Genomic DNA, 21,168 nt, shown 5'->3' with positions numbered 1-21,168 from the left:
TTTACAATCTATCCTGCGGACTGTTTTGAGACGTCCTCATGACATGAAAGGCACTGTATCTCATGTAAAGATTATTATGATTGTTACAATCGCCTCATCCTCCAGGCATGGGGGAGCTCATCAATGTCACAGATGCGCTAAGGCACATGTCAAGGCAGGTTTACTGAATTAAATCCTTCAAACTTCCTGGGACCTCAGCTGCGCAAGCAAAGCATGACCTGCTGCGTTGCTGCATTTTTGCAAGTCATCCTTGCCTTTTGTCTGTGATGGTCTTACTGGTCCAGGATTGATGGGCATATAAGTAGCGGTGGGTTATGAGTGGGAAGCTCTCCTGGGACACTTGAAAATACAACAACAACAAATTACATTTGTATTGCGCCTTTAATAATAATAATAATCCTTACATTTGATATAGCGCTTTTCACTTCGGGAGAACGTCCCAAAGCGCTTCACAGAACACACTGTAAAGTGAATTGACTGTATATTTGTGGGCGAACGCGGCAGCCAATTGCGCACAGCAGTGTCCCACAACAGTCGTAGATTGAAAATGACCAATTTATTATTGTTTTGTTTTGGAGGGATTATTATTAGGCTCTGTGTGGAGTAAGGAAACTTGCCCAAGGTTTCGCCCTCTGCCTGGAATTGAACTCAGGTCTCTCACTTGCAAAGCGAGTGCTCTAACCACTGAGCTACAGGACTCCACAGTACAGGACTTTCACGTCAGGAGCACATCCCAAGGCACTGGACAGCCAAGAATTTGTACCCGAGCAGGGGTTTGGGATCAGGAGGGATGGGGGGGTAGAAAGGGTAGGGGTAGGATGGTGACCGAAGGTGCAGCGAAAGAGAAAGGCTTTGAGATGGACCTTGAAGGAGGCAAGGAAGGGAGTGAGGCAAAAGGAATGTGGGATGGAGTTCCAAGAATGGGGGCAGAGAGATTGAAGGCCAAACCCAAATTCACTTTGCAGTATATTTTAGAAGTGCATTGTGACATCTCGAAGATGTGATAAGGCACTATATCAACTGCAAGGATTATTATTATTATTATTACCTTTATCACTCGGGATATCTTCTCTGACCTTGCCTTTGGCCACACTCCCACCCCCACTCCCCCTACCCTCTAACCCTCTTGATTCCAATCACCAACCCAGGTGCAAACCTTTAACTGTCCAGCCCTTGGGATGTCCTCCCGACGTGAAAGGTGCTATATTAATGTAATTTGTTATTTTGTTTATTTTGTAGAGTGAACAAGGCTGCCAACCTGCACACAACCACGTCCCACAAACAGCACTCTGTGAAAAGAGAAGGGAGTTTCTCCTGGTCAACGATCTCCAAGATAAAATCGATCACTCATTTCACTGCCCTTTGTGGGACGTTGCTGTGTTTAAATTGGCTGCCGTGTTCACTCACTGCACTGTATCCAGTTCGACAAAGTTGTTAAATCAAAACCAAAGATAATTTATGACATAATGTAAGGTACTTTAACGTTTGCCTACAAAACACACAGTAAATCCTGCAAACCTCCTTGAAACATCCTCACTGCTTGAAAGGCGCTGTATCAAATGTAAAGATTATTAAATTATGCCATTGTTAAGCATTAAACTGTGCCGCTGTTAAGCAATCTGAGATGCTACCACCCGTAAAGGCAGTTATAAAAATGCTAGTTGTTGTTGCACTAGTTGGTCAATCGACATCTGAGAAGGGTGGGTTTGAGCCCTCACTCACTGAAGAGTAGGTATCCCCCTGTGAGCTTCCCGGTGAGCCTAATAGCTCAGCATAAAATGAGTGAGAGAATTGCTACCATCTTCCTAAATATTCCATTCCAGCAATCTATCTCTGGGATTTCCAGGAAAAGGTGGAATGCATGGAATTCTCAGTTTGGTTTGGATAACTCTTAAGCAACGGTGATGGGTTTCCGCATGTGTCCGACTCGGCTGACCGAAAAGAAATTCTTGTTGCTTTATTATAATGTCGGCGAGGAGTGACTCGGGAAATAAGCTGCGGGAGCACAGCTTACTGTTGGCCTACTGTCGGAGTTAAGTTTGTGCGGTCTGGGGTTTGGGACGGTTACCTGCAATGGTAATTCCTCTCCGCACGCAAGCAGCTCCCGTTATTGATGCACGGTGATGAGTCACAGGGTCCCAGTCGAAGCTCGCATCTCTCTCCGGTAAAGCCAGACTCACAGGTACACACAAAACCCTTCAAGAGAATGAGGGGAGAGCAGTTAATAAACCCGACACAGCTTTAATAATATTAACGCAGTATTGTTGCTAAGTTGCTGCACACACCAACTCTTCACAATCCATCGACCCATAGAAAGCTGAGGCGCAGGAATCAGGTCATTTGGGCCATCATTCTGATTCTCTGAAAGAGAGTTCCGGTTAGTCCTATTTCCCCCCTTACAACCCCCCTCCCAACCACCTCCCTCCCTTCCTCCCGTCCCCCCACTTCCTCCCCAACACCTCCCTCATCCCCTCCAACCCCCTCCCCACCTTCTCATCCTCCCTTCCCTCCTCCAACCCCTCTCCCCACATCTCCCCTCCCCCTCCACGTTCTCCCTCCCTCCCCCCTCCCTCCCCCCTCCATCCCCCCTTCTCCCCTCCATCCCTCCACCATTCCCCCTTCCCCATTCCACCCACCCACCCTCCCTCTCTTCCTCCCGCCCTCCCTAGCCCCCTCCCTCCCTCCCTAGCCCCCTCCCTCCTACCCACCCTCCCTAGCCTGCTTCCTCCCTCCCTCCCACCCTCCCAACTGCCCTCCCGCTCTCCTGACCTCCCTCCCTCTCGCCTACCAACTTGCCCACCCTCCCTACCTCCCATCCTCCCTCCCTCCCTCCCTTTCTAATAATAATCATTGCATTTGATATAGCGCCTTATCAGGTCTTCGAGACGTCTCAAAGCTCTTCACAGAATATACTGTAAAATGAATTGACTGTATATTTTTTAGGCGAAATGCGGCAGCCAATCTTGGATACTGTCAAGTGCTCTGAAACGCTACCCTGCATGGAGGGTGCTATATAAATGCAAGTTGTCGTGGTTGGTTACCAATAAAAAGGCAAATACTCTCTCAGAATTGATGGGCTTACATTAATTCCATCCAGGCATGTGGCCCCATTCAGACAAGGCTCTGTGGTGCACTCATCCACATTGATCTCACAGTTGTGCCCAGAGAAGCCATCCGGGCAGTCACAGATGTAACCTGGCATCTCATTCCGACAAGCACCACCATTGACACATGGCAAAAGATCACAGTAACTCATCAACTGCTCGCAAAACGTGCCTGGAAAAACACATCCGAAAACAAATACAGCAGTTATATATATGCCCATTTCACAAGACCACATGATTATAATAATAACCCTTGCATTTGATAATGCATCTTGTCACGTCGTTGAGATGTCATCAAGTGCTTCACAGTAAATATTTTAAAGTTGATTAACTGTGTATTTTGTGGGCGAAACAAGGCAGGCAATTGCGCACAAAGAAAGGCGTGAATTGAATGACCTTTTCTTAAGAGATTATGTCCCTGGAAAGCTATCTTGCCAACTGGATTACTCCTTGCTGGTAGGTAAACAGAGGCGTGTGGAGTAAGAGCTCTACTATCTTGTTGTATCCTAAAGTATTGTTCTGGGTTTATTTTTTCAATTCCATTTGAACTGTTGTACATCTCTGTATTTGTTAATTACACATATCTCAGGACTTTCTCTAGTTTTCATTCAGAGAGGTGAGAATGATACCAAATGAGGCAAGGTGACTCACAAAGATATTGGTGGAACATTTTGACTCAGGAATTTTGTTTGGTCGGTGGGTGTCTGACGTGTGGAAACACATCACCATACTTAAGAGTATCGAAAAGCAATGGAGAGTTCACATATATTATGCTTCCTCCACATGGAAATTTCCCTGTGTCCTGAATGAAATGCACACTTTTCGCCCCAGAGGATGCCCTCTGCTTACATAATTACGTGTATTAGTTGTTGGTTGGCAAAAGCCAAGGCTTGAGGATCCCACAGTATGCGTTCGGGATTCTGATGGGATTTAACTAGCTAAAAGCACATTGTTTGCCGTTAAGAGCACTGTCTGGCAAACTTCCCATTGCTCGTCCAGCCAAAACCACCCAACCTGTTAAAACTTCAGCTTGTAGGGTTAACAGAAACTGAGTGGGCAGATTATTTCTGGAAGGTGTACTGCATAACAATGGGGAAAGGAAAAAAAAGGAAAGAATATTTGTTATGGAGGACCAAGAAGATATAATAGTCTTCGTATCAAGTCGCTCTAGGCAACATTACATGTTTATTCAACAAAAGTGACAATATGCTGCTCCACTAAAAATGCCGAATCAATAGCCAATTCCATTTTCCTAGTTATTATGTAAATGCCATAACTTATTAATAGCAAAAGATCTTTTAATATGAAACTCAAAGGGAAAGGACTGGTGATAAAAAATAGTTCAGCATTTCTGTGTGAAAGGCAGTCATTATTTGGCCCCTGGTATTCGTCAATATGTACCTTGATAATAATAATAATAATTATCCTTACATTTAATTTAGAGCCGTTAACACATCTTCTAGACGTCTGAAAGCGCTTCCCAGAATATACTGTAAAGTTAATTGACTGTATCTTTTGTGGGTGAATTCAGCAGCAAATTGTGCACAGCAGTGTCCCACAAACAGTCATGGATTGAGTAACTAAATTATTATTATTATTATTTATTTGAAGGGATTATTACCCCTGGAAAGCAATCCCCCAATCGACTAACAACCATTTTTCTACTTACTCTTGGTAAAGAGAGGTGGGTGGAGTAAGGAAACTTGTTCAACATTTCACCCTACTGGGAATCGAACCCAGGTCCTCTCACTCATGAGGCGAGTGCTCTAATCACTAAGCTACAGGACTCGACAATGCATCATCAGAATTGCCTTCCTTCAGATTAGACATTAAACCAAGGTCTCATCTGGCTGTTCAGGTGGCCATTAAAAAATCCCGTTGCACTTTATTAAAAAGAAAACAGATTTTCCTGCATTGTCTTAACAAGCACCCCTCTAGATAAAATTAGTCATTCATTTCAAAGGCACCTATGAATATACTTTACACTGAATCCTAAGAAGTTTATTTTAATGATGTGGTGAAGTGTAAGCAAACATGCCAGGCAATTTGCACACAACTATGTCCACAAACAGCCATAAAATGAGTGATTGATTTTATTTGGGGATTGTCGACCAGGACACTGGGAGAAATACTTTTTTCTTTTCAAATAGTGCCATGGGATCTTTAGTGTCTTAACAACAACAAATTACATTTACAATGCACCTTTCACATCAGGAGGACGTCCCGAGACTCTGAAGAGTTAAGGGTTTGCACCCAAACTGGGGGTTGGAGTCAAGTAGGGTAGAGAGTGGGGGTGGGGCTGAGATAACTGAAGGCCCGGTCAAAGAGGAAGGTCTTGCGACGGGCTGTAAAGGAGGCAAGGGAGGGGGAGAAGCGATTCTGGAATGAGGTTCCAGAGGGTGGGGGGGAGGAAAGGTTCAACCCAAATGGTGGGGCAGGCAGGGCAGGAGACATGGAGCAGGACAAGTTGGTAAGATTTTAGCAGGTCGCAGAGGTAAGGATGATCAAGACTGTGGCAACTTTAAAAGTTAGAACAAAGATCTTAAACAAAGATCTACGGCTCCTCTGTAGGATGGGGAGCCAGTGAAGCTGGGCGAGGATGTGAGTGATTAGCTCACAGAGTTTGGGTGCAGGAGAGGACACAAGTTGCGGAATTCTGAATAATCTGCAATATATGGTAGAAAAAGTTGGAAATCCAGCAAGCAGTGAGTTAGCATAGTCAAACCTGGACATAATGAAAGCATGAATAATCATAATAATAATAACAATAATAATAATAATGCTTGCATTTCATTAATTGCCTTATCACATCTTCGCGACGTGTCAAAATGCTTCACATAGTATATTGTAAAGTGAATTGACTGGATATTTTGTGGGAGAAACCGGCAGCCAATTATGCACAGCAGTGTCCCACAAACAGTGGTGGATTGAGTGATCAAATTATTATTATTTATCAATTTTTTATATTTTTTTGAAGGGATTATTATCCCTGGAAAAGTGATCTGCCAATCGACTAACAAACAGGTTCCTACTTACTGCTGGGTAAACAGAGGCGTATGGAGTAAGGAATCTTGCCCAGTGTTTCAACCTGCCAGGAATTGAACCCAGGTTATCGCTTACAAGGCAAGTGCTCTTACCGCTAAGCTATAGGACTCCAAGGTTTCAGCAGCCTGAAGGAAGAGATAATGGTGAGGCGGGCAATGTTACAGAGGTGGGTGAAGGCAGAATGGGGCATGGCGCGGATGTGGGGTATAAAGGACATTTGAAATAGTACCTACAACACTGAGAATGTCTCAAGGCACTTTACTGTAATTACTGCAAAGTGTAGTGACTGTATTTATAGGGAAATGTAGCAGCCAATTTGTGCACAGCAATTTAGACCTTCTAACTACAATGAACTAAATGACTAATCCTATCTGGCAGATTGTTGGTCAAGACATCAAGAGAAATTCTATTCTCATTTTTCGAACTGTATGCAGCCACCCTCTACGCCCTTGATTCTAATCCCAAGATGTAGTGCAAACCCTTGACTCTGGAGTTCAAAGTCCTTGTCCACACTTTCGAAATCCTCCACGGCCTTGTTCCTTCCTTCTTCTGTGATCTGTTGAATCCATATCAATCTGTCTGCTCCCTCCTAACAGCAGGCTCCTGCCTGCTCCAAGTCCCCTGCCCAGCCCACCCATCATCGCCAGTCAGGTCTTCAGCTTCCATGTTCCACCCTTTGGAACTCCATTCCATGGTTACTTTTCCTCGCTCCCTCCCTTGCCTCCTTTAAGACACGTCTCAAGACCCTCCTCTTCAACTGCACCTTCATCTATCTTCCTAACCCCTACCCTCCCTGCCCTCCACCCCTCCTGATCCCAATCACCAGCTCGGGTCCAAATCACTGACTGTCCAGTACCTTGGGACATCCTCCCGAGGTGAAATGCGCTGTACAAATACACAGGCAAGCCTTTTGAGCTTTAGCCCTGCAATGTAGTGTAAGACTATTATAGCTAAAAGTCCCAGCGTAGGCTGTCAATCTTCGAACTTCAAGATATAGAGATGAGAATACTTCCAACTGAACCTGCTTGACACCGAAACTTCAGTCAAAACTTTGAAGCCAATTTTACAGCTGGAATGAGGAGGGGTGTTTGAGGCCAGGACACTGGACTCATTTCAAAAGTAGCTTGATATTGTAATGGGAGGACTGAAGGTTGGGTGTTTTGCAAAGATGAGATCAGATGAGCCGAAGGGCTTTCTTTAACATGACGGTCCCTTGTGATTTTGCATTCTCTTGTTCATTATAAACTCTCTATGATTTTAATGATTCCCTTTGCATCCAGATGACACATTTCACAATTAAGAAAGCTACTTAAATGTCAATAATGTGTGTATGTGAAAACATGACTTAGTTCCTTCAACATCAGATAAGTGAATCATAAGTGAATCATCATTATTCAGACGTTCGCCTGAATGCTAATAAATCAAGCGCAATGTGCATGTAAATGTTGGTACACTTGAGAGGATTCTGAGTTACCTGCTATTCACACCCTTAATCAACAGCACCATTCGTGCATGAAAGCCCTCAGCATATGTTCCCAATAGGTAGCAATCCTGGAATTCTCTACTTAAAGCGGAACCTTTCTTGTTCATTTAATTGTATAGCATCCAAGAAAGTAAAGTTATAGAAATATATAACACACAGGATGTGGAATGAGACCATTCAATCCATTAATAATAATAACAATAATAATAAAAATAATAATGGTTACATTTCATATAGTGCCTTTCATGTCAGAATGATATTTTTAACTGCTTCACAGGATTTACTCTTAAGAGCAGTGACTGTTTTTTGTAGGTGACCTCAGCGGCCAATTTATACAAAGCCACGTCTCACGGTCATCCACAATGTGAATGAACTATTTTATCCATTGGTCAGTAACCGGGAGAAACTCCCTTCTCTTTTCGAATAGTGCTACGGGATCTTAAACACTGATGGTTGGGTCGGTAACCTGAGGACACCGATTTAAAATAATTGTGAAAAGAAACAGAGGGGAGGTAAGGAGAAATGTTTTCACACAGCGAGTTGTTCGGATCTGGAATGCATTGCCTGAAAGGCTGGTGGAAGCGGATCTGGTAACAACTTTTAAGAGAGAAGTAGATAATTATTTAGGGAGAACAAGTTTGCAGGTCTATAGGGAGAGAGCGGGGGAGTGGGATTTGATTTGGATAGATGTTTTCAAAAAGCCGGCACAGACACGATGGGACGAATTATCTCCTTCTGTGCTGTATAATTCTTAGGATTCTACAGACGCTATCTCAGTTTAATATCTCCAGCAGAGGACAGCACCTTTGACAATGAGATGATTCCCCCAGCAACAGCAACAACAACAAATTAATAATAATAATAATCATTGCATTTGATATAGCGCCTTATCATCTCTTTGAGATCTCAAAGCGCTTCAAAGAATACATTGTAAAGTCTAGTGACTTTGTGGTTTGTCGGCAAAACATGGCAGCCTTTTGTGCATAGCAGTGCCACACAAATAATCGTTGATTGAGCGACCAAATTATTATTATTTTCGGAGAGATTATTACCCCTGGAAATGGATCCGCCAATCGACTAACAAACGGATTCCTACTTACTGCTAGGTAAACAGAGACATGTGGAGTAAGAAAACTCATCTATACATAACACCTTTCACGTTGGGAGCAGGTCCCAAGCCTCAGAAGTGGTCAGCTGAGATTATGAGCCTTGTACCCGTAACCTTCTGACTCAGAGACGAGAGTGCTACCAGCTGAGCTAGACTGAGACCCGGCATTATTCAAGGTCAAGCATTACCCTTTGCATTAGAGACTTACTGCGGAGGAGTGGGACCTCTGCAATACTCGACCATCAACTTTTAAATGCGATTTCAAATTCCCCGAGTGTAGCCGTTTCAGCTAATTCACTTTCTCTGGCCATCAATTTTGTTTGATCTCAGACATGACAAATGAACAAGCAGGAAATTAATGGCTACAAGTCAGATTTCACTTGGCCTGGCACAGTCAGTGCCTGTCAACTGATTTCTTTGTGCCAATCCAAGCTCTGTTGCCTCACTTGTCTATTTGCTCCCCACTGGGAAAATTCTATTTACTGTGCTCCCGAGTTGGGTTTGTCTCCGCAGGTTAGTGCAACTGCCTTGTTCTTTTCTGGTTAAAAGAATGTCTAAAACTGCTTACACCTTGCATTGTAAAATGTGTTTGTGAAAGCCACACAAATTCCTTTATCCATTTCAATTTGCTAGAGACAATTCCCCTGACACCTCACACTTACCGTGATTCTGATATTCACAGCTCTTTTATTCACCTTTGCCTCTATATGTCACAGACTGATATGCTCAGATATAGTTAACTTTCAGTATCTTCTGTCGCCTTTCATCTTATCTGTTATGGAAAAAGTATCCTTCCTCATTAGAACCATAGAGATGTACGACACAGCAGGAGGTCATTTCACCCAAATCTTCCTTTCACTGTTTCCTTCTCTAAGAATCCATCCATTCTAATCCCAATTACCGTCTCTATACCTGTACTCTCTGTTACCCTTTTTCTGCATGTGCTTGTCAACTTCCCTTTTAAATTCCCCCCCATTGTCTCTACTCTCAGCTATTCAGGGCAAATCATTCCATCCCCTGAAATCCCTCTGGGAGAAGATCACAGGTTCACAAAATTGGTTTAGATGAAGAAGGCCTTTTGGTCCACCTGATCTCATCTCTGCAGAACACCCTCCCTCCCATCTTCCCATCACAGTATCAAGCTGCTTTTCAAATGAATCCAGTGTCCTGCCTCAACTACTCTTTTTGGCAACCAGTTTCAGTGGTTAATTACCCTCTGGGTTAAAATTAATCACCTGTGAGTAAAGATAATAACATCGAACAACAAAAGAAGTTGCACTCATATAGCACCCTCCATGGAGGGTAACAACTCAGAGCGCTTTACAGTGGTGTAGCCTGACTCCGAGCCGATGAGGGGGGGGTGGTGGCCATAAGCACGGTGAAGGAAGGTTTTCAGGTAGGACTAGAAAAAGGGGAGAGAGGGGGCAAGGCGGAGGGATTGAGGGAGAGTGTTCTAGAGTTTCGGGGCATAATGGCTGAAAGTGCGACCTCCGATGGCGAGGCAGAGGTTGAAAGGGACGAGCAGGAAGCTGGTGCCAGTTGAGCGGAGGCGCCGGGTGGTGGAATGGGGAGTGAGGAGGTCAGAGAGGTAGGGGGTTGCCAGAGAGTGAAGGCATTCACGTATCCTCCACATCTACACACGTATACACCCCCACCCATGCATAGACACCCCACATACATACATACACACACCCATACACATGCATACACATACACCGCACCCATATATATACATATCCAGGTTTGACTATGCAAACTCCTGCTTGTCCACCTCCATGACTTCTCCATCCATAGGCTTCAGATCATCCAGAACTCTGCAACACGTGTCCTCTCCTGCATTAAGCTCCATGGCTCTATCACCTCCAACCTCGCCTGATTCCTCTGGCTTCCCATCAGGATACAGTTCAAGATGCTGGTCCTCACCTTCAAAGCCTTCCATGGCCTTGCTCCCTCCTACCTCTGCGACTTCATAACCCCCTCCTAAACTGTCCGCTTCCTCCGCTCAGCAGGCTCCGGTCTGCTTCACCTCCCCGTTTGGCAAGCGGACCTTCAGCTATTCTGTCCCCACCGTCTGGAACTCCATCCAGGTAATCCTTCGCCTTGCCCTTTCCCTTGCCTCCTTCTAGTTGGAGAAACTATAACCAGGGGTCACAGTCTTAAAATTAGGGGTAAGCCCTTTCACACTGAGTTGAGGAAAAACTTCTTCACTCAAAGGGTAGTGAACTTATGGAATTATCTACCCCAAAGGGCTGTAGATGCTTAGTCTTTGAACATATTCAAGACTGAGATTGATAGATTTCTTGTGGATAAAGGGATTAAGGAATATGGGGATAAAGCGGGTAGGTGGAGTTAGAAAAGATCAGCCATGAATTTATTGAATGGCGACGCAGGCTAGAGCGGCCAAATGGCTTACTCCTGCTCCTATTTCTTATCTTCTTATATTCTTATGTAAGACCCGTCTCAAGACCCTCCTCTTTGACCGTGCCTTCGATCACCCTCCTTCCCCCCCCTACTCTCCATCCTCCCCGATTCCGACCCCTTCTCGGAGCAGAAACACTGATTGTTCAAGCCTTGGGACATCCTCCCGACATGAAAGGCGCTATACAAATGGAATTTTGATGTTGTTAGGAATTACCGCAAGTCACATGGCAATGGAGCAGAGACACGCTGGGTCCTTGAGAAACTTACTATCAAATCCTATGAAGTGCCTCCCACTTTCGTGTCTTTCATTCCTTGTCAGCATGCTCATCTCGCAAGCGAGAAGACCCAGGTTTGATGCACGGGCAGAGCGAAATGCTGAGCAAGTTTCCTTACTCCACATGCCTCTGTTTGCCTAGCAATAAGTAGGAACCCAGTTGTTAGTCAATTGGAGGATCGCTTTTCCAGAGATAATAATCACTCCAACAACATAAAGATTTGGTCAATCAATTCACAATTGTTTGTGGGACACTGCTGTGTGCAATTGGCTGCTGCGTTTTGCCCACAAAATATACTGTCAATCAACTTTACAATATATTCTGTCTCAACAACATGATAAGGTGCTATATCAAATGCAAGGATTATGCTTATTATTAATACCACAAGTTAGAAAGCAGTGAAAGACATTCTATCAGTTGTAGCAAGGCTATTTATTGCATCACACAGATTTCTATTTGCAAGAAGTGCCATTAAACAAGTTACATCCATTGCTTTTCTTTCCTTTATATCAGCTCTCAGATTCCTTGTTTGTGTTTAAGTGCATGAATTCATTTATCGGAATTTGTTGCATCTTCCATTGCCATTGAAATTTGACAATTCACAGTTGAAATAACATAGCTTTTTAATACATCCTCTGGAGTTTCAAGAGTTGAGTTTCAAGGTGATTAACCATCCTACTTGCACACCCGAACTGTGAGAGGAGCCGAGGGTAGGTGTGGAGGGGAAAGAAGATCGAAATTGTGGTCAATGAATAGATCTTGAAATAGAGATGAAGGTGGGACTATCTCTATCTGAAGTATAGAGCTGTTGAGGAGGGGATGTAAATGATGCCATGAAATAAAATTAAAACAACAATGAGATTACATTTGTATGGAGCCTTTCACGTCGGGAGGACGTCCCAAGGCGCAATTTCAGTGAGCTTTGCAGGTACGCAGTTATTGTGGGAACCTTTGTATGTAACAGATCCTTTCCAATGTACAGTCCTTTAATGAATCATTAATCCCAGGGGGGATTTAATAGGCTTTGCCAAGTAAGCGAAGCCTGTCAATCTGGAAGGAGTCTGTGTTAGGGTAAAGTACCCTAATTGACTGCTTTCCTCTTGAGCTCTATAGCTCGCTTGTGCTTCAGTTTGTACAATCTACTCACCTCGGCTCCAAGCCCCACTCAGGAATATTAATGCTTAAAACAATCTAATGGTTTTATTAAAACACAACATTTTCCAACTGAGAAAACGTACTTGATGAGTTGTAACGGAAGCGAGCAGCGACAGGGGGCTGTTGAATACCCCGCTTGGTACTGAAGAGAGGAGGCTGACATTGAGTCCACTTCAACTTTCCACAGATAGCTGACGTTGAATTTGTTTTAAACAGTGAAGAGGCGGGAGTGCGAGTGGAGAGCGAATGACTGAGTTGTGAAATTGGTACATTGCATTTCACTGCTGTTCTGGCACCTTAACAGGAACTGTTAAGCTGTAACTCCACTGGGTGACAAATGACCAACAAGTGACTATCCTTCTGGGAGATGGGAGGTGAGCTGAGCTCCAAGGTGACATGTTTGGCAATGGACCATCAGAATCAAGCCAGCCCTCAGCCCTCTCTGGTTGTTTCAGTAGTCCAGTTCCTGAGCCTTGCGGGTCTGCTATTGACAGCACAGCCAGCCTGGCTCATTGGCACGATTTGGAAGAGCAGACCAGTCATTGGGGGCAGAAACGCTTCCCACTCAACTCCTGTTAACCCTGAAAGCCAAAGCCCTTACCTAGCTGGACAAACAGCAAGAAAGCTTGTCAGACAGTGCTTTCAATTGGAAGCTATGCATTTTTAACCGGTTAACTCCAGCATTTAACCCATCACGCACTCTGGGGTTCGTCCCCCATCCCCCTACGACCCCACTACACTGCAGTGTCAGCCTTGACTCTATGAGTTCAAAGTCCTAACATAGGACTTGAACCCACAACCTGCTGATTCAAAGTGAGAGTGCTATCAGCTTAGCCGGGTTGACACATTGGCACTCGATGAATAGGAACTTTATCACTATCTAGACAGGCACATCGGCTGCACTGAAAAACTTGTGCAAAAAAAGAACAGGAACAGGATCAGATTGATATAATTGACAGCAAACCACGATAGACGTTCATCCTAATACTTTACAGAAGCAGGATGGCTTATCAGTTTCACAATGAGTCCTGCCATCAAGTCAGTCATTGTAACTAAAATAAAGTAATAATCCTCGCAGTTGATATCCGTTCTTTGGGTGAGATTTTAAACCGAGGCATCATCTGGCTGTTCAGGTGGATGTTAAAGATCCTGTGGTACTGTTCAAAAAAAGAAGGAAGTTTCTCTCTCTAGGGCTCTTGGTCAACAATCCCCTAAATAAATTTGGTCACTTACTCCATGTTGTGGGACACTACTGTTTCACCCAGAAAATATACAGTCAATTCACTTTACATTATATCCTGCGAAGCACTTTGAGAAATCTCAATGACGTAATAAAAATCTATATCAAATGCAAGGATCATTATTTATTATTATTATAGATCCTAGAAATAAAAGCACGAAGCTATTCACAGTAAACTGCTGACATCTGTAGTGATTGGGTAATTGTAATTAAGGGGTGCACCCAATTTCTGTCACAGTGAGGTTCACCCATGATATGAACGATCAATCAGATAATTTTTGACCTGTGTTCAACTCGTGCCATGACCATCTGAAAAAGAGAAAGTTGGCTTCACAAGATCACAAGTTTGGGTTGAACGAAGAAGACCCTTCAGCCCATCAGATCTTAGGTTATTAGCTGGAGTTAGATTAGAAGATCAGCCATGATTGAATGGATGGGCAGATTCGAAGGGCCAAATGGCCTACTCCTGCTTCTACATGTTATGTTATGTTACCTTCTGAATTTAACTTAAAGATGGCATCTCCAACAATGCAACATTTCCTCCACTTCCCCCAGACCATGAGCTCAATTACCCATGTAGGAGCTTGAACAACACTCATTCCTGATCCATAGGATAGAGTCCAACCAGCTGAACCAAGCTGACACCTCATCAATGCATAGATGCCACAAGACATCAACATTGAGCTATCCTTTTCTCATCCACAATCACTGAACATATGGACACCTGGGAAAGCTGTGAAAGAACAACGGTCTTCTTATTGATACATAAAAATTGTGCATCAGCATCACAAAAAAAAGCCAACAAAGGAATCTCAACAAATACTTCAGTTAGAAGTATGTTCCAACACAAAATGTACAAACTCTAGTACTGTAACTTCCAATTACTGATTTTCTGTAAGATTCAATTACAGTAGAAGGACACAGGATACAGTACAGGATGTCACTTTCGATTCTGATCCACTCCAGGAAGCTCCATTAGCTATGGAACAACAATAACAAATTGCATTTCATAGCGCCTTTCACATTGGGAGGATGTCTCAAAGTGTTGGACAGTCAAGGATGAGTACCCGAGCTGGGGTTGGGATGGGGTTGGGTGGAGGGCAGTGAGGCTGGAGGGCAGGGAAGGTGGAGCGCAGGGAGGTTGGGCATACAAGGGTGACCGAAGGCAGGGTCAGAGAAGAGAGTCTTGAGATTAGCCTTGAAAGAAGCAAGGGAGAGAGAAAAATAAGGGGACTGTGGGATGGAGTTCCAGAGGGTGGGGGCAAAGAGACTGAAGGCCCGACAGCTGATGGTAGGGTGGTCAGGTGGGGGACATGGGGCAGCCATATCCCGCTGAGCGGAGGGAGCGGACAAGTTGATAGGGGCTTAGCAGGTCACAGAGGTTGGGGAGAAGCAAGGTCGTGGAGGTAAATCCTGTGAAGCATTTTGAAATGCCCTCCTGATGTGAAAGGAGTTTCATTAAATGCAAGGATTATTACTTATTGTATAAAACGCAAATTACTGCAGATACTGGAAATCTGAAACAAAAACAGAAGTCGCTGGGATCACTCAGCAGGTCAGGCAGCATCTATGGAGAATGGAAAGTGAGAAAGTTTCGGGTCCACGACCCTCCATCTGTTAGCCCTTAAAAGCCTCTCCCTCCCAACATGCCCCAGTTCTGATGATGGACCCGAAACGTTGACTCACTTTTCTTTCTCCATAGATGCTGCCTGACCTGCTGATGGTGGGGTGGGCCGGGCAGGAGATATGGATGACAAATTATATATCTCAATGTGACGTGCAAGCATCTCTTTTTGCACACTTGCTGAAAAGCGCTGTAATTACTTCAAAACCACTGAATCTTTAAGTTGTGGTGGGCAAAAAGGAAAACGGAGAGAAATATATCTATGTGGAGTCCTGTAGCTCAGTGGTTAGAGCACTCGCTTTGCAAGCGAGAGACCCAAGTTCAATTCCAGGCAGAGGGCGAAACCTTGGGCAATTTCCTTACTCCACACACCTAACAATAATCCCTCCAAAACCAAAAACAATAATAAATTGGTCATTTTCAATCTACGACTGTTTGTGGGACATATTAACAGTGAGAACCTCTATATAGCTGATATTAACAGTGAGAACCTCTATATAGTCTGATATTAACAGTGAGCACCTCTATATAGTCTGATTTTAACAGTGAGAACCTCTATGTAGTCTGACATTAACAGTGAGAACCTGTATATAGTCTGAGATTAACAGTGAGAGCCTCTATATAGTCTGATATTAACAGTGAGAACCTCTATATAGTCTGATATTAACAGTAAGAACCTCTATATAGTCTGATATTAACAGTGAGCACCTCTATATAGTCTGATATTAACAGTGAGAACCTGTATATAGTCTGATATTAACAGTAAGAACCTGTATATAGTCTGATTTAACAGTGAGACCTTCTATATGGTCTGATATTAACAGTGAGAGCCTCTATATAGTCTGATATTAACAGTGATAACCTCTATATAGTCTGATATTAACAGTGAGCACCTAAATATAGTCTGAAATTAACAGTAGAACCTGTATATAGTCTGATATTAACAGTGAGAGCCTCTATATAGTCTGATATTAACAGTGAGAACCTGTATATAGTCTGATATTAACAGTGAGAGCCTCTATATAGTCTGATATTAACAGTGAGAACCTCTATATAGTCTGATTTTAGCAGTGAGCACCTCCATATAGTCTGATATTAACAGTGAGCACCTCTATATAGTCTGATATTAACAGTAAGAACCTGTATATAGTCTGATATTAACAGTGAGAGCCTCTATGTAGTCTGACATTAACAGTGAGAACCTGTATATAGTCTGAGATTAACAGTGAGAACCTCTATATAGTCTGATTTTAACAGTGAGAGCCTCTATATAGTCTGATATTAACAGTGAGCACCTCTATATAGTCTGATATTAACAGTGAGCACCTCTATATAGTCTGATATTGACAGTGAGCACCTCTATATAGTCTGATATTAACACAGAGCCTAACAATAATCCCTCCAAACCAAAAAAAACAATAAATGGTCATATTCAATCTACGACTGTTTGTGGGACATTGCTGTGTGCAATTGGCTGCTGCGTTCGCCCACAAATATACAGCCAATTCACTTTACAGTGTGTTCTGTGAAGCGCTTTGGGACCTCCTCCCGATGTGAAAAGCGCTATATCAAATGCAAGGATTATTATTATTATTATCTATCTATCTGTCTGTCTGTCCGTGTGTATCTGTGTGTGTCTGTACGTGTGTATCTATCTGTGTGTGTATGTGTCTGTACGTGTGTATCTGTGCGTGTGGGTATCTGTGTGTGTGGTTTTTGGAGCCCCTTTGACATCAATCACAACATTGCTAATTGTTCAGAAGTACATATGCTACTGACTTAGGCCTAATGAGCATTCAACCTGAGATTCCAGCCTGGCACAGTTGGTAGCATCATTTCTGCCAGACAGGAGGTTGTGGGTTCAAGCCACATGTCGGGACTTTGAGCTGACAGTCCAGTCTGCCGCTTACAGTCCTTGCTGATAGGTCTGGGGGGGGAGGGAGAGGAGGGAAGAGAGCCCTGGATTATTGGAGATGCCTTCCTTCGCATGAAACATTAAAGCAAAAGCCCCTTCTGCTTGTTCAGCTGAATGTTAAAGATCCCATAATACATGATGCTAGAAGAAGAGTTTCTCCCAGTGTCCTGTTCGACAGTCATGCAGAAAAATTTATTGTTTCCTTGAAGTCTGTTTGTGGTACATTGCTGTGGGGAAATTGGTTGCTATGTTCACCTTCAAATTCAGAATCATTATATTTTACATGTTATTTGTGTGACCACGCCTTCGAGCACCCTCCACCCCTACCCGCCATGCCCTCCACCCCTCCTGATCCCCACCCCCAGCTCGGGAGCAAATCCTTGACTGTCCAACGCCTTGGGACATCCTCTCGACTTGAAATTCGCTGTACAAATACACAGACAAGACGAAACGGTAAGCCAGTTTCCTTACTCTTCTGTTTAACCTGGTTGTTAATTAATTGTCAAATCGCTTTTCTGGGGATAATAAACCCTTCAAACTTTATTTTAAAATACAATAATAATAATAATTTGGTTATTCAATTTACGACTGTTTGTGGGACATTGCTATCCGCAAATGGCTGCCGCGTTTCGCCCACAAAATATAAAGTCAATTCACTTTACAGTATATTCTGGGAAGCGCTTTGAGACGTCTCGAAGACGTGATAAGTTGCTGTATTCAATGCAAGGATTATTATGATGATAATTTCTTGTTGCTATTGCAACACTTTCCCAAATGATGCATTGTGGTGTCACCTTAGAGTATGTAATACCAAGTCCGGACAAAGGCCAAGAGTGCGACCACTGCCAGGCTGTCACACATGGAATGAATGGATCTAACTTCTCTTTAACTCTGTGATTTTAATTTGCGTCGCCTACCAGCCTCTGCGTGCATCCGCCATGATTTTATTTCACAGTGACTACAGCATTTAAAGACATGACATAACACCATCAATCTCAGACCCATTCTGAGCACAGAGAGAGAGAGAGAGAGAGAGAGAGAGAGAAATATCAGAAGGATTAAATTACAAAGGCCTTCAGCAATGAGATCACCGCTGGATCCTAAAATTGAAGATGAGACATGTCACCCTAATAACCAGCTCGAGACACGTGTTGGTAACAAGAACTGGCATCAAATATTCCCATGAAACACAATTCAATTTGCTAATAAAGACGGTTTTACACGACCTTTTACAAACAAATTGCCTGAGACTTCTGTAATTACTTTATTTATCAATTTCATCCTCCCACAGCTCCCCACCCCGCTCATCCCCACCCCCATCCCCCAATTCTCCTGAAGGTGGAGACACATGCCGGGGATAAGAACATAAGAATTGCTAGACGAAAGAAGACCAAGGTTCATCCAGTTCGCCTTCCACCATCCTGGCAGTTACTTGGACATGTTATGTCCCAAACTATCTATTGTATCCAGAAATATTATTTGCTTTACAGAAATCTATCTGATTTGCTTTGGAAAGGATGGACACTTTCTGCTACCACCATTTCTCAAGGGAGCCTGTTCAACAGATGAGTACAACAAATACAAATTTGCATTTATGATAATAATAATAATAATAATAATCCTTGCATTTGATATAGCGCTTTTCACGTCGGGAGAACGTCCCAAAGCGCTTCACAGAACACATTGTAAAGTGAATTGACTGGCAGCCTGGCAGTGGTCGCACTCTTGGCCTTTGTCCGGACTTGGTATTACATACTCTAAGGTGACACCACAATGCATCATTTGGGAAAGTGTTGCAATAGCAACAAGAAATTATTATCATAATAATCCTTGCATTGAATACAGCAACTTATCACGTCTTCGAGACATCTCAAAGCGCTTCCCAGAATATACTGTAAAGTGAATTGACTTTATATTTTGTGGGCGAACGCGGCAGCCAATTGCGCACAGCAATGTCCCACAAACAGTCGTAGATTGAAAATGACCAATTTATTATTGTTATTGTCTAGCGCCTTTCACGTCAGGAGGACGTCGCTTGGTTTGGTTTGGCAACTGATCCGCAGATAGGAGAAAAGAGGAGGGAGGAGAAAGAAGAGCAAAAGCAAAGCGGCCTACAGGCAGATCTTGAATGAGGCGATGAAGGGAGCGAGTCAGAGAGACTCGGGGAGTTGCAGAGAATGCAGGTGGATAATAATAATCCTTGCATTTGATATAGAGCCTTATCACGTCGTTGAGACGTCTCAAAGCGCTTCACAGTATATATTTTAAAGTAGATTAAACACAGCAGCCAATTGTATAAATTTTTGATAAGCTCACAGCACATTGGCGAGAGTTCACTACCTTGTCTTGCTGACCATTCTGGAGCCTGAGTTTCCGCAGATTATTGAATCACAGCTGAGTCCATTTCCAACCCGTCCACCCAGCACAAAAAAAGGCGAGGGCAGGAAAAGTGTCAATGGATTGGTGCTGGAGATGCGGAATTCTATTATTATATATCTATCCCTTTGAAACATCCTGATTGATTCTGCAACTAGCTTACTGATCCTGGTATCTCTTGTTACTGAGGTCTAACAGTTGATCAGGGAAATTGCACAATTCCCCGAACCTGCTGTAGTTCTTCAATAGATGCTGCTTTGACATTGTGTGGGGCAATATGAGTGCAGATCTGAGATCTTTAACACATTGAGCATATCCAGGCAGAGCGAAACCTTGGGCAAGTTTCCTTACTCCACATGCCTAACAATAATCCCTCCAAAACAAAACAATAATAAATTGGTCATTTTCAATCCATGACTGTTTGTGGGACATTGCTGTGCACAATTGGCTGCCGCGTTCGCCCACAAATATGCAGTCAATTCACTTTACAGTATATTCTGTGAAGCGCTTTGAGACGTCGAGAAGACGTGAAAAGCGCTGTATCAAATGCAAGGATTATTATTATTATTATTAAAGATGCTCATCGCCGATTTGTGAGGCCAGACAGACTAACTCTCGGAGGAGCAGATTCAATAGTGCAACCCTTCATCTTTAATAACATTTTTTCCAACACCAGTTTCACAGCACGGATTTATTGAAATCCAGATAGCATTTTCCCGGCCTGGTTCTTTTCAAATATTTAGTGCCTCTACATGCAGGCTGGCTCCTTGCAAGGCAATTGTGCTGTGAGTTATTGTGCACTCCTTATACTGCACTTAAATTCGCCTCAGCTCTTAGACTATCAAATGCAGAGCGCCTTCGGTTATTGTGTTCGAAATGGCAGGGTTTCATCGCGAGGTAAATAAAGACGGGTCGACAATCAATCCTCTCCACAAAAACACAGAGAAATAGGCGTTGCATCTCCTCTATCGACCACAAGATGGTGATGGCTTGCAGGGCTGATAAAGCATTGATTCCACTTCACTGCTGCAAATGCCACGAACAGTCGTGGATTGTTATTATTATGAAGGGATTATTAACCCCAGAAAGGGATCTGCCAATCGAATAAAGCTGGGTTCCTACTTACCGCCCCAACCGCCCTACCATTGGTGGCCGGGCCTTCAGCCTCTCAGTCCCTAGGCTCTGGAACTCTATCCCCAGTGCCTTCGCCACCTCCTCCCTTTCCTCCTTCAAGGCCGGTCTCAAGACCTTTCTCTTTGACCGTGCCTTCAGCTCCCCTCTCGACTCTCTACCCCCTCCTCGCTCCTTCCCTTCCCTCCCCTCACCCTGACCATTTCCCCCCTGCTCGGGTCCTGACCCAACTGTACAGCGCCTTGGGACGTCCTCCCGACGTGAAAGGCGCTCTATAAATGGAATCTTGTT

The 21,168-nt window shown here is 43.7% G+C and overlaps 1 protein-coding gene and 1 non-coding gene across 2 annotated transcripts in view; both read right to left on the bottom strand.

Annotated features, from left to right (window-relative positions):
* Window positions 1-21,168, bottom strand: part of eys (eyes shut homolog) — a 528,873-nt gene that overhangs the window by 495,837 nt on the left and 11,868 nt on the right. Inside the window, exons 2-3 of the mRNA XM_042332751.1 lie at window positions 3,083-3,276; window positions 2,069-2,196 (exon numbers count right to left, since the gene is read on the bottom strand). Of these exons, the coding sequence (XP_042188685.1) occupies window positions 2,069-2,196; window positions 3,083-3,276 (322 nt within the window). The remainder of the gene's footprint in view (window positions 1-2,068; window positions 2,197-3,082; window positions 3,277-21,168) is intronic.
* Window positions 4,820-4,892, bottom strand: trnam-cau. Its single transcript has one exon. It is a non-coding gene; the product is annotated as a tRNA-Met (tRNA).

The sequence above is a fragment of the Callorhinchus milii genome, unplaced genomic scaffold (genome assembly GCF_018977255.1).
Source record: "Callorhinchus milii isolate IMCB2004 unplaced genomic scaffold, IMCB_Cmil_1.0 Scaffold3, whole genome shotgun sequence".
Classification (NCBI taxonomy): domain Eukaryota; kingdom Metazoa; phylum Chordata; class Chondrichthyes; order Chimaeriformes; family Callorhinchidae; genus Callorhinchus; species Callorhinchus milii.
This window is presented reverse-complemented; position numbering and strand designations above follow the sequence as displayed.